Source organism: Babesia bovis, chromosome 2 (assembly GCF_000165395.2).
Source record: "Babesia bovis T2Bo chromosome 2, whole genome shotgun sequence".
Classification (NCBI taxonomy): Eukaryota; Apicomplexa; class Aconoidasida; order Piroplasmida; family Babesiidae; genus Babesia; species Babesia bovis.
Genome location: NC_010574.1, coordinates 1,345,849 through 1,359,039, shown reverse-complemented (window position 1 = coordinate 1,359,039; position 13,191 = coordinate 1,345,849). Strand labels below are relative to the sequence as shown.

Genomic DNA, 13,191 nt, shown 5'->3' with positions numbered 1-13,191 from the left:
GCTGGGGTGCTATTAAGATTTACGTAAAATTTTGCCAACTATATAAGCTTCATTTCTTATGTATAACGCTCGCTATGATGAGCAATTCTATATGGTGTGTCATTTGTCTATTATTCCACAAAGGTGTATCCTTACGTGCTTAATTTCGTAGATTGTGTATATGGTTAATTCGAAATAATAGCAGCGATGTTATGAAGTACTAAAGTATCGTAATTCAAGGTTATGAATGTGTGGTCGATATTATGTATATATCACTTGATACCATGATGTGACTTCGTTGACACATTGTCACCAGCGTTGCACTTAAGCGTAGATACTGGGTGACACATTCACAGTACACATTGGAAAGTGTCGAAGGGTCTTTTATTTGTGCCCACTTGTGGGCAGGTGAACGGGGTGTCGCGTATGGGGGATGGTGTGCGGTCGAATACGTCACTGGCACATTTGGCATAAAATTCTGAATTTAAGATGGCAGATTGGGTTCCTACTATTAAGCAGTTAGCTCTTGCTGACAATGCCTGTTATGGCTGTGGCATTGCCAATGTATGTTTTTTGTACAGTTGTGTATAAGAAATGTGTTTACATGATGCATGTCTGTTTTTCGTAGCGGAAGGTTCTTCCTAGTTACGGTTTACATATTTTCTGTTTTTATTCAGTGGTCTTCTATGGTCGTTATATTGTTTTTAATATGTTTGTAGGCAGAAGACGGCGAGCTTTTCTCTGCTGCTGACATAGACCATGACGATCTTTGCTGGGACAGTGTGTACCGTGACCCATATGAGTTTGAGGCTACTGATGAGAATGGTCAGCCCATAAAACACCAGATTACGGAGAAGGCCACTATTATGGAGGTCTTTGAGAAGCGTCGTTCCAGCATCGGTATTTTCATCGGTGGCAACAAATACACATTTGCTAACTACGACGATGACTGCCCCGTTGGTGACTACACCTTCAAGTGTGTTTCCGCTGCCAAGAACAAGGGTGGCGCTCACTTGGTCAAGACTCCAGGTGGTTACATTGTTATTTGTGTGTTCGATGAGAACCGTGGTCAAAACAAGACCGCTTCTAGGATGGCAGCGTTTGCTTTGGCTGAGTACATGGCTGCCAATGGTTATTAACCCATATGTTCATATTTACGTTTAATCTACAGTAGATGGTTGTCTGCGAAACTGCTGTGAGGATCGGGAGATGTCTGGCTGAAACGTGTAATTACACTAAGCCATTTGAACATTCAACACTCTCGATGAATACAAACATTTATCTGTGAAATACCGCTTCTTTCTTTCAACATGATTAAAAATTCTTTTATGTGTTAGACATTTTGTTTCGTATATATTATGTGTTAATACGGCTAGATTGTATAGTACATTCGATTAGGGATTTCATTGATGTGTAATGTTGAATGTCATTACTTTGGCCTATTTCACTCTGTCGCGCGTTCCTATGCTCCCTACATTCGGGTGTAATATATAACCCCCGGGGTTGCAAATTATTATTTTAGCTAATAGAAATGGAGAAGTTAGATCTTATTGCTTCTGATAGTCAATCTGACGATTACAGCGACGATGGCGTTGAACAGGATGAGTTTGACCTCGATACCGCTGAACCGGAAGGCATTGTGGAAGATGGCGATGAAACCTATCTGGACGATATAGACTCTGGCGATCTTCACAGCAAAGTTGATTTAACAGATTTATCTGCTGTTAAGAGTCGTATTGAGAGTATATGTGGTCTCTTGTCTAATTGGTCTGCTGCGTCAAAGGCTGGCATAGCTACAAAAAAACGAGGTATTTGGTTATTTTTTAATGCTAAATCACTTTTAAGGATCTTATTTGCGTGAGCTTCAGGAGATGGTAACTGCTTACTATGGATATTCGGATGAGATGTCAGATTACTTTCTTAAGGTGTGTCATACATCTCATATGTTTATATTATTCTTTAGCTTTTTAGTCCAACTGAGGCAATTCAGTTTTTTGAGGCTAATGAAAGACCTCTTCCAATGACGTTGCGTGTGAATACCTTGAAGACGCGGCGGTAGGTTTTAGTTATCTTTTATACTCATTGTTTAGTAAGGAGTTGGCCGCTGCGTTAATCGCTCGTGGTGCCAATGTTGACCCGGTAGGGGATTGGAGCAAGGAAGGCTTAGTTGTGCATTCTTCGCAAGTACCTATTGGTGCTACACCGGAATACTTAGCTGGTCACTACATGATGCAATCGGCAGCTTCTTTGATTCCAGTACTAGCTCTATCACCTAAAGACGGTATGTTGCGTTTATTTTGTTTAGTTATTATCTAGGTGAAAAGGTTCTTGACATAGCGGCAGCTCCTGGTGGAAAGACAACTCACATAGCTCAAATGATGAACAATGGTGGTATACTATATGCAAACGATTTTAACAAGGAGCGTTGCACGGCTCTGGTCGCCAATATCCATCGGTAAGTTACGGTTACGACGTTTAAGCATTAATATAGCCTTGGTATAACGAATACCATCGTGACGAATTACGACGGTTTGGATCTAAAGGGTATTTTACCACCACTGGATCGTGTTCTCTGCGATGCGCCATGCTCCGGTCTTGGAGTCATTTCTAAGGACCCTTCTGTAAAGGTGAAGCGTACACTTATGGATTTGAAGCAGAACGCGGATCTGCAGAAGCGTCTTTTGCTTTGTTGCATTGATATGTTATCGGTAAACGTGAAGAAAGGGAACTGCGTGGTCTACTCTACTTGTAGTATATCGGTTGAGGAGAATGAGCAGGTGATAGATTACGCTTTAAGGATGCGTGATGTGAAATTGGTACCGCTCGGTATGTTTTGTCTGTGCGAATATATCAATGCCTAGGCGTTGAAGCTGGATCTCCAGCCCTTTCTAGTTTCAGGGGACGTCACTTTCATCCATCCATTGGTCAGCATGCTCGTCGATTCTATCCTCATCTACACAACCTAGATGGTTTCTTTGTTGCCAAGCTGGTTAAGCTAAGCTCCAAAATACCTACTTTAACGAAACGATACCGTGAGCCGCGTCGCAATGCACCGGAGGACAGCACGTCTCAATCTAATACAGACGAAGTAAAAATTTCCAAAGCAATGCCTGGTGCCTCGATAGGACGCCAGTCGCATTCGGCTAATGTGACTGCTAAGGGTAATAAACATGCAAAAGATTCACATTCTAAGCAAAGCGCTAAGAATAAGGGTGGTTTAAAGTCCAGCGGCGTCAAAAAGAACGCCAAGGCCAATCGCAAGGTAGCAAAGCCATCATCTAAGCACAGGCGCTAGGCCAGTATATGCTTTTAACATCTGACTTATAAGGTACTAGTTACCTCGTGCTTGCGTTTTATGATATAGGTAATATTTCATTATCAGTTTGGATGCAATGCGGGCGTCGCACATGCACCGGGAATAGAGAATGGTAGTTGACTCTACACGGTGGTCCAACTATTGGAAAAGGCACGATCCTCCTCTACATCCATCCTGAGGGAGACATCCCAGTAAACCCTCGTTGGATGTTCTTCTTGCGCTGTACATGGGATCAACTCTGCTTGATTCCATTGTGTTTATAGTTGCTTCATCATTGCCATGTGTTGCATCCGCGCGTGATTTGAGGTTATGTATTTCCTGTAGCAGGAACTCAAACACATCCTTTACGTTATAGCCTGAGACTGCGGATGCTTCGAATAGATGTAGGTTCCACTCATTAGCAAACATGGTGGCCTGTTCCCTATGTACCTGCCTTACGGATGGATCTTGTATGGCTAGATCTATTTTATTTCCAACAAGGACTACAACTATATCAGGCTCAGCAGCCATCCTGAGTTCGTCGAGCCACTTGTGGCAATTGTAGAAGCTCTGACGGTTTGTGATGTCGTACACCAGCAGCGCTCCCACCGCACGGCGGTAGTGCGCGCTAGTGATGCTGCGATATCTCTCTTGTCCTGCTGTATCCCATATTTGTGCCTTTACAGTTCCTCCGCTGGCCAGTGGCACTGTCCTTGTGGCAAACTCTACTCCAATTGTCGCTTTGGCCTGTTTAGGGAGCGTCCCTCTGATATAATGGCTGAGGAGATGGCTCTTACCTGAAGACATATTAGACACTTAATAATACTAATGTAGTACCGTACCAAAACAACAATACCATGGAACAGGGTAGACACAATAGATCGCAAATAAAACACTTTCTATTTAACAAATGAACATATATAGAGGGATTAACATTATCTCCCACTTGTATTCTAGAATAGCTCCTCGTTCCTAACAAGGGACCACTAACTATCATACACACGAGATACGCAACATCATTAGATCATATAAACAAGGTATTCCCGCACGTAAATAGAGTTGTGTTTAGGGCCATCACTGAGCATTCAGGTACAGTTGTCTTACCTACGGTGGCGTCACCAAGCAGGATGATTTTATATACATTATCATAATCGTCCTGTGGCATTTTAGCTAATATTATAATATCTGTGGACAATGTCGATCGAGTTCATAGGATCATTCTCATCCACTCTCCACACAAGGTGCCCTCTACGCGTGCTGTTACACATCAACATGGGATTGTATGTAGAACTTTGATTTATTATGCGTAACTATTTGTATGGTTATAACATATTAAATGTGCAAACTTAGAGCGTTAATATCAGTGCTGCAAGCATTAGTTAACAAGGAGTATGTTTCTTGGTTTAACAACATTATAACCGCTTTTGTATATTAATTATGTTATAATGTGTTCACTAGGTACTCTTGCTAAGTAGTTATGATGTCTAATCTCCTAAGTAACATTGATATGTTCGGTACTACGCCCGGTGTATATAACTGCGATGTTAGTTATTAAAATCATTTCGGCTACAATAGTATGCTTTTTATAAAATTCTAGTGTAACTTCTAGTTAATATTACTTTCATTGTATTGTGCGGTAGTGGTTGCTTGGGTTTGTCCTTCCATAGGGCGCAACGTGATACTACTTGTTATTTGTCTACATCGTATAAAAATATATCAGAAATGATGGTAGATTGTAGTTATTATGATGGCATTTCGGAAGCCGGAATCGCACAGGAGTGTGTGTCTGGCTCCACCGCGGCTGACGATCGTGCTCATGACATAAGCATGGGTACGACTATTATCGCGATGATTTATCGTGATGGTATACTTTTGGCTGCGGATAGTCGTACATCATCTGGTCCTATTGTTGTAAATCGTGTGGCTCGCAAGATTACTCGCATTCTTCCAAATGTTTTTATGCTACGTTCCGGTTCAGCTGCCGATTCGCAGATGCTATCTGTTATAGTACGTTATCATGCACAGGCTTTATGTCTACAATTGCGCAAGAGCGGACGTGCGTCTGGTGATGATGCTATTGGTAGTGACGATGCGATGCAGATTGACAGCGAAATGCCTACTGAGAGTGAATATAGTTACAGATTCGACGAGAGTATGGTTTACCCTCCTCTTAAAGCACTGGCTACTGCGACACACAAGATTGTACATGAGTACCGTGAGCAGCTGTACTGTGGTATAATATTGGGAGGTTATGATATGCAACACGGTCCCGAGATATACAATGTGACATTGGGTGGCACCCTGTTGAAAGTACCACACTTTGTGGCTAGTGGATCGGGTTCAGGATACATTACAGCATTTTTACACGACAACTACGAGCCTGACATGTCTCGCGATCAGTGTTTGTCACTGCTAAAGAGGGCTATCAAGTACGCGATTGACATCGATAATAGTTCAGGCGGTCTAATGCGTGCGGTATCTGTTTCTCGTACCGGCGTGTCTGAGTTTTGCTTCACTTTCTAGACGTACTTTGGTGATAAATGTTTGCATAGTTCCAGTATTATATACCATATGGTGGCCCGGTGATTAATTTTAACTATGATCTTGCTTTATATTTAATTAACTTTCCCCTTGTTTACAATCACCTTTGGGTGTGCAAAAACCTTCTTACCGTCCAGTTAAGTGTGGTTGTTCCTTTAGTTAGAGATGGCGTTGAGACACCTCCACACATGCAAATGGAGGTCAAAAGTAACAACTTGATAGAGTGACGCAACCCTTGTAAATATAGTTATGTGTAAAGGTAAATGTGTAAACACTAATATCCTATTTGATATTGCCATCCTTTGGTTATTACGCACCAGAATGCATTGTGTGGAATCCATAGGGGTTTAACACAACGGGGTTTAATCTCAACTATCTCTGCTGTATTGGTTTATTTTTTATATTTATACTATACGAATATAAAATTTTATTTATGTATTAATCACGCAATATGGTTTTCTGCAGCAGTACTATTCCCCTCGAGGAGCTCAAGAAGACTGTGCTACAGTCCTACCCCGGTATTGAGCAACGTCTAAGGAGCGTTTTTGTCCAACATGACATTGTTGGTGATGACAGAATTCCCTATGAGATTGTTGAGCTTCTTTTGAGAAACTTTTTTTACGAATGTGGTCTCGAGGATTACATACGTGAGGTGACAAACAGTGAAGGTTAGCTTGTGTTGGCGTTATATTATCATTACGTTGTTGTTGAATGGCATTAGACAAATTATGCTTGTATATATTCATGTTGGCTATGCCACTTGGTGGCGCATATTTGTTGTCTGGAATGTGCACATGTTTTGTTGTCGATTGCATATCATTCTATAATTATGCTTAGGTCTTATGGACCACAATCGGGTTGCTCCTTACCTCATTGGTTCTTCTATGGAAGACTTATCGGACTCTAACCCCGAGCGCATGGTTTGTTGCGACGAGATGGCAACCTTGGCTATTGTTTGGCTGAAGGTTCTTAGTGATGTATACAAGCAGGAGGATGCTGGTGTTTCTATGATGTGCGGAACTGGAATGTGTTTTAGCAGTTCAACGGTAAAGCAGGAGACTGACGTTGTTCACACTGTTGCTAATGCCAACTCCCCTTCGGAGTTACAGAGTCAGACTGCGGAGTTTGACGCTTCAATTACCATTAATGATCAGCAGTATTTGGAGCACATTAATGACTCTGAAGACGAGGCTCAATTGAACCAGAAGAATGTTGAAAACTATATCCACACCTTGGTATCTGAGGCTTCTAACAACAGGCAGAAGGGAGTTAAATGCTTTGTTTACTCTTCAGAAATGACTCCAAATGGCGGCTGCATTAGCGCTGGTGCTGCTCTTCCTCAGCGTAGGGAACGTACCCAAGGACGCAGGAAACCAACCGCTGGATGCTGTTAGACTGGTTGAACCACTTCTGCCCTGCGGTCGAAACCGACTGCGCATCTTCCTTGCGTAAGCATGTGAAACAATGTGTAACATACTTTTGTTAGACCATTATCTGTGCTATATCGTCGTAAATAAGGTACTATTGACGGGAATGGCGCCAATCACTAAACGTGGTAAAGTTGTTGACCACAAGGCATATAACACGTTATATGTAATCTACCGTTTTATTCAGTGACCCTTTGTGGTTTTATGCCTCTATTAGCATTGTGTTTACCGGTCTAATGCACTACACATTCGGTTTGTTACAAAGTGTGTAGACGACTGATATTCGTTTTGTATACAGACAGATGTGTGATGGGATTGTATATATATTACCCAGGGTGTATACACGTAAAACTAATATACAACACGAAAACATGTGTCATCAATGGATGTGTTTCACTAAATGGCTTCGTCATTTATTATTTTAGTTATTCTTTTTAGGAAGACTTGCATGCACGACGTTATTTATTCCTATGACGGTGCAGTGCTCTGTGTAATGATTCTTTAAAATAACGACCTTTTATCATCTAATATACTAGATTTGCCATTTTTGGCGTGTGTTGGTTTTTTGTTTACATATGTGTGAGATGTGCTCGTGGCCATTATTCTGATAGTCTAGTCTGTGCACCAAAATGGGAGATAATGATTCGAATGATAAGAAGAATGCTAATAGGCATTCACTTAACGCTATTAAAGGCGGTTTTGTGAAGGATATGGTGAATCGGGGATTCAGGAAGAAGATTAATGATAGTGATAAGAATGATGATAGCAATGTTGATGGACCTTCTAATGATATCACGGATAAGGGTCATCACCGCAATGCAGGCATAGAGGATTCAGAAAATATTTTATCTCAGGCACAATCGGATACAAAAGATAAACCATCTGTTGCCAAGTCTTTGGCCGAGAAATATGAGCGTGGTTTATTTAATCGTAACAAAGTAGATGAATCACTTATTAGCAAAGCTGAATCTCAACCTAGTACCACACCTTCTACCTCTATGGGTTCTAGCGAAATAAAGGGTGCACGTGCTTTTGGCGGTTCATCTCAGGTAAGCTCCAATGCTGGTCGTCGTGTTCATACTTTGGCGGACACTGCTTCCACTGATGACGCTAGTATTAGACAGGCTATGTCCCAATCCTTTTCCAGCCCTGGTGTTAGTCAGCCAGAGCAACCCGAGCGTGCCTCGCGTGGCCGTAACATGTTTGGTATGCGTCGCCGTCCATGTTGGATTCGTATTCAAGTGAAGGAGAAGATATTTCCCGGTAAGATGGTATTGGCAATCAGTACTACAATACTGATGATCGTAGTCTTCTTGTTCGAATTGTTACTTAACAAGACAACATTCAATGGCCGTTGCATTGGTCAGGTAGATTACAGTAACCGCCTTGCAGGGAAATCGACACTTTCATTCATAGGCTATGTTGGTTGTGAGAATAACCTCAAAACAACTGCTGCCGAACGTGGATTCCTTGGTGCAGCAGCAAGCGACGCTGGATACCCCGATGATATAGTTACAGATGGAAGACTCGCTCACGCTCCTGCTGTGGTAGATGGACCGAATGTTCGTATTGCATCCATAATCGGGGCTGTATCTGCCAATGAAGTTCGCTTATATAATGAGAAGTTTCGTATTCTATCGGCAATCTTTTTGCACGCTGGCTTCACACATCTTTTCACCAATTGTCTAATGAATATGTTGCTTCTCTATGTGATTGAGCCGGTAAGTTGTTGCGTTCACTCTATTAATTTCATTTTAGGACTGGGGATTCAAACGCACATCCCTATTATATTTAGTAGCCGGTATTGGAGGAAACCTTGTCCATACCAGTATGTCTCCTTGTATCCCATGCTGGGGAGCTTCCGGGTCCCTTTTTGGACTCTACGGTGCTTTTATCCCTTATACAATAGAACACTGGGATAATTTGCGCAGTCCCTTGCTCCTCTTGTTAATTTCCGTCGCATTCGTTAGCATTGAGTTTTTTTCCTTCGTACGTGGTGTGAGCAAGCATGCCCACTTGGTAGGTTTTTATTTGCTATGTTAATGAATACACAGGGTGGTTTTGCGTTTGGTTTGTGTTTCGGTTTCGCCACATTGAAATCAGTATCTGCGTTTGACCGTGGTGCCTTGTGGTCACGTATAGCACTTCGGTTTTCTAGTAGGCTTTCACCAGAGGCCGTGCAGAAACACCAAGCCAAGGTTGTGAAGAGTGCTCAGTCAGAGGAGATTCTGCGTATTAAATATGAGCAGGGTGCTAAGGATAGTGCTAATCGTCTTCGCTTTGTCAAGCGTATGTTCGGTATATATCCCTATGGCCCATACCGTATGAGGCTGCGTGATGTACTTACTCGCGTTGTATTCCTTTGTGCCCTAGTAAGTCAACCGGTATTTACATACACTCCTGAGCAGATCGCGATGTTTGTATTCTTCTACTATTCTACGTTTAACGAGAGGTTCTACACTTGGCTAAACCGTGCCGGCATTCGTTTTGTGTCTCCACTGTGCCATTGTGGTTATTTGCGTGATCTTACCGGTCCTTCGATTTTGTCGAAGCAAATAGGATCACTGGCGGGAAAGTATTACTGCTTCCAAAGCGAAGCACTCTGGAATGTTTTTTGTGAGAAATAATAGCAAGCAGTGGTATTAACCATAGGTGACTTATCACATTCATCACTATGTAAAAAGTCAATCAGCGATTAGAAAAGATAAATGCTGTTAGACTGGTTGAACCACTTCTGCCCTGCGGTCGAAACCGACTGCGCATCTTCCTTGCGTAAGCATGTGAAACAATGTGTAACATACTTTTGTTAGACCATTATCTGTGCTATATCGTCGTAAATAAGGTACTATTGACGGGAATGGCGCCAATCACTAAACGTGGTAAAGTTGTTGACCACAAGGCATATAACACGTTATATGTAATCTACCGTTTTATTCAGTGACCCTTTGTGGTTTTATGCCTCTATTAGCATTGTGTTTACCGGTCTAATGCACTACACATTCGGTTTGTTACAAAGTGTGTAGGCGACTTATATTATTTTATATAGGCAGCTGTGTGATGGGATTGTAGATATATTACCTAGGCTGTATACACGTAAAACTAATATCCAACACGAAAACATATGTCATCAATGGATGTGTTCTATTGATTAGCCGTAATATTCATTTTTACTTATTCTTATCTGAAGGACGTGCATGCACCGGGTTATTTATTCATGTGACGGTGCAGTACTTTAAAGAAGATTCTTTAATATTACATCTCTTTATAATTTAATATAAAAACATTACTATTTCCCGCGTGTGTTGGTTTTTTGTTTACATATGTGTGAGATGTGCTCGTGGCCATTATTGTGATAGTATAGTTTGTGTACCAAAATGGGAGATAACGATTCGAATGATAAGAAGAATGCTAATAGGCATTCACTTAACGCTATTAAAGGCGGTTTTGTGAAGGATATGGTGAATCGGGGATTCAGGAAGAAGATTAATGATAGTGATAAGAATGATGATAGCAATGTTGATGGACCTTCTAATGATATCACGGATAAGGGTCATCACCGCAATGCAGGCATAGAGGATTCAGAAAATATTTTATCTCAGGCACAATCGGATACAAAAGATAAACCATCTGTTGCCAAGTCTTTGGCCGAGAAATATGAGCGTGGTTTATTTAATCGTAACAAAGTAGATGAATCACTTATTAGCAAAGCTGAATCTCAACCTAGTACCACACCTTCTACCTCTATGGGTTCTAGCGAAATAAAGGGTGCACGTGCTTTTGGCGGTTCATCTCAGGTAAGCTCCAATGCTGGTCGTCGTGTTCATACTTTGGCGGACACTGCTTCCACTGATGACGCTAGTATTAGACAGGCTATGTCCCAATCCTTTTCCAGCCCTGGTGTTAGTCAGCCAGAGCAACCCGAGCGTGCCTCGCGTGGCCGTAACATGTTTGGTATGCGTCGCCGTCCATGTTGGATTCGTATTCAAGTGAAGGAGAAGATATTTCCCGGTAAGATGGTATTGGCAATCAGTACTACAATACTGATGATCGTAGTCTTCTTGTTCGAATTGTTACTTAACAAGACAACATTCAATGGCCGTTGCATTGGTCAGGTAGATTACAGTAACCGCCTTGCAGGGAAATCGACACTTTCATTCATAGGCTATGTTGGTTGTGAGAATAACCTCAAAACAACTGCTGCCGAACGTGGATTCCTTGGTGCAGCAGCAAGCGACGCTGGATACCCCGATGATATAGTTACAGATGGAAGACTCGCTCACGCTCCTGCTGTGGTAGATGGACCGAATGTTCGTATTGCATCCATAATCGGGGCTGTATCTGCCAATGAAGTTCGCTTATATAATGAGAAGTTTCGTATTCTATCGGCAATCTTTTTGCACGCTGGCTTCACACATCTTTTCACCAATTGTCTAATGAATATGTTGCTTCTCTATGTGATTGAGCCGGTAAGTTGTTGCGTTCACTCTATTAATTTCATTTTAGGACTGGGGATTCAAACGCACATCCCTATTATATTTAGTAGCCGGTATTGGAGGAAACCTTGTCCATACCAGTATGTCTCCTTGTATCCCATGCTGGGGAGCTTCCGGGTCCCTTTTTGGACTCTACGGTGCTTTTATCCCTTATACAATAGAACACTGGGATAATTTGCGCAGTCCCTTGCTCCTCTTGTTAATTTCCGTCGCATTCGTTAGCATTGAGTTTTTTTCCTTCGTACGTGGTGTGAGCAAGCATGCCCACTTGGTAGGTTTTTATTTGCTATGTTAATGAATACACAGGGTGGTTTTGCGTTTGGTTTGTGTTTCGGTTTCGCCACATTGAAATCAGTATCTGCGTTTGACCGTGGTGCCTTGTGGTCACGTATAGCACTTCGGTTTTCTAGTAGGCTTTCACCAGAGGCCGTGCAGAAACACCAAGCCAAGGTTGTGAAGAGTGCTCAGTCAGAGGAGATTCTGCGTATTAAATATGAGCAGGGTGCTAAGGATAGTGCTAATCGTCTTCGCTTTGTCAAGCGTATGTTCGGTATATATCCCTATGGCCCATACCGTATGAGGCTGCGTGATGTACTTACTCGCGTTGTATTCCTTTGTGCCCTAGTAAGTCAACCGGTATTTACATACACTCCTGAGCAGATCGCGATGTTTGTATTCTTCTACTATTCTACGTTTAACGAGAGGTTCTACACTTGGCTAAACCGTGCCGGCATTCGTTTTGTGTCTCCACTGTGCCATTGTGGTTATTTGCGTGATCTTACCGGTCCTTCGATTTTGTCGAAGCAAATAGGATCACTGGCGGGAAAGTATTACTGCTTCCAAAGCGAAGCACTCTGGAATGTTTTTTGTGAGAAATAATAGCAAGCAGTGGTATTAACCATAGGTGACTTATCACATTCATCACTATGTAAAAAGTCAATCAGCGATTAGAAAAGATAAATGCTGTTAGACTGGTTGAACCACTTCTGCCCTGCGGTCGAAACCGACTGCGCATCTTCCTTGCGTAAGCATGTGAAACAATGTGTAACATACTTTTGTTAGACCATTATCTGTGCTATATCGTCGTAAATAAGGTACTATTGACGGGAATGGCGCCAATCACTAAACGTGGTAAAGTTGTTGACCACAAGGCATATAACACGTTATATGTAATCTACCGTTTTATTCAGTGACCCTTTGTGGTTTTATGCCTCTATTAGCATTGTGTTTACCGGTCTAATGCACTACACATTCGGTTTGTTACAAAGTGTGTAGGCGACTTATATTATTTTATATAGGCAGCTGTGTGATGGGATTGTATATATATTACCCAGGGTGTATACACGTAAAACTAATATACAACACGAAAACATGTGTCATCAATGGATGTGTTCTATTTACCCCTTGATGTGTAATTGGGCGTGTGTTGCATCCCTAATTACATGCGTTATTATTG

General features: G+C 41.9%; 7 protein-coding genes across 7 annotated transcripts; 6 read left to right on the top strand and 1 right to left on the bottom strand.

The window, feature by feature from the left end:
* The first annotated feature begins 106 nt into the window (after positions 1–106).
* On the top strand, positions 107–1,211 carry BBOV_II006000 (Profilin family protein). Its single transcript, XM_001610068.2, has 2 exons — positions 107–543; positions 699–1,211. The coding sequence occupies exons 1-2, from the start codon at positions 469–471 to the stop codon at positions 1,116–1,118; spliced, it is 495 nt and encodes a 164-aa protein (XP_001610118.1). The 5' UTR covers positions 107–468; the 3' UTR covers positions 1,119–1,211.
* A 287-nt stretch (positions 1,212–1,498) lies between these two features.
* Positions 1,499–3,286, top strand: BBOV_II005990 (nucleolar protein-like protein with NOL1/NOP2/sun family RNA methylase domain). Its single transcript, XM_001610067.2, has 7 exons — positions 1,499–1,787; positions 1,825–1,904; positions 1,943–2,034; positions 2,070–2,260; positions 2,296–2,434; positions 2,471–2,805; positions 2,841–3,286. The coding sequence occupies exons 1-7, from the start codon at positions 1,511–1,513 to the stop codon at positions 3,272–3,274; spliced, it is 1,548 nt and encodes a 515-aa protein (XP_001610117.1). The 5' UTR covers positions 1,499–1,510; the 3' UTR covers positions 3,275–3,286.
* Positions 3,287–3,399: 113 nt separating this feature from the next.
* On the bottom strand, positions 3,400–4,463 carry BBOV_II005980 (putative Ras-related protein RABA4d). The gene is made up of 2 exons (XM_001610066.2): positions 4,379–4,463; positions 3,400–4,071 (listed from the first exon to the last, which is right to left on the bottom strand). Exons 1-2 carry the CDS (start codon positions 4,437–4,439, stop codon positions 3,434–3,436), a joined length of 699 nt encoding a protein of 232 aa, XP_001610116.1. The 5' UTR covers positions 4,440–4,463; the 3' UTR covers positions 3,400–3,433.
* A 457-nt stretch (positions 4,464–4,920) lies between these two features.
* On the top strand, positions 4,921–5,848 carry BBOV_II005970 (Proteasome subunit family protein). The gene has a single exon (XM_001610065.2). The coding sequence runs from the start codon at positions 4,997–4,999 to the stop codon at positions 5,795–5,797; it is 801 nt and encodes a 266-aa protein (XP_001610115.1). The 5' UTR covers positions 4,921–4,996; the 3' UTR covers positions 5,798–5,848.
* Positions 5,849–6,200: 352 nt separating this feature from the next.
* Positions 6,201–7,431, top strand: BBOV_II005960 (uncharacterized protein). Its single transcript, XM_001610064.2, has 2 exons — positions 6,201–6,483; positions 6,653–7,431. The coding sequence occupies exons 1-2, from the start codon at positions 6,267–6,269 to the stop codon at positions 7,207–7,209; spliced, it is 774 nt and encodes a 257-aa protein (XP_001610114.1). The 5' UTR covers positions 6,201–6,266; the 3' UTR covers positions 7,210–7,431.
* A 325-nt stretch (positions 7,432–7,756) lies between these two features.
* Positions 7,757–9,939, top strand: BBOV_II005950 (Rhomboid family protein). Its single transcript, XM_001610063.2, has 4 exons — positions 7,757–8,963; positions 9,001–9,261; positions 9,297–9,614; positions 9,651–9,939. Exons 1-4 carry the CDS (start codon positions 7,872–7,874, stop codon positions 9,867–9,869), a joined length of 1,890 nt encoding a protein of 629 aa, XP_001610113.1. The 5' UTR covers positions 7,757–7,871; the 3' UTR covers positions 9,870–9,939.
* A 527-nt stretch (positions 9,940–10,466) lies between these two features.
* Positions 10,467–12,774, top strand: BBOV_II005940 (Rhomboid family protein). The gene is made up of 4 exons (XM_051767049.1): positions 10,467–11,708; positions 11,746–12,006; positions 12,042–12,359; positions 12,396–12,774. The coding sequence occupies exons 1-4, from the start codon at positions 10,617–10,619 to the stop codon at positions 12,612–12,614; spliced, it is 1,890 nt and encodes a 629-aa protein (XP_051623191.1). The 5' UTR covers positions 10,467–10,616; the 3' UTR covers positions 12,615–12,774.
* The last annotated feature ends 417 nt before the right edge of the window (positions 12,775–13,191 follow it).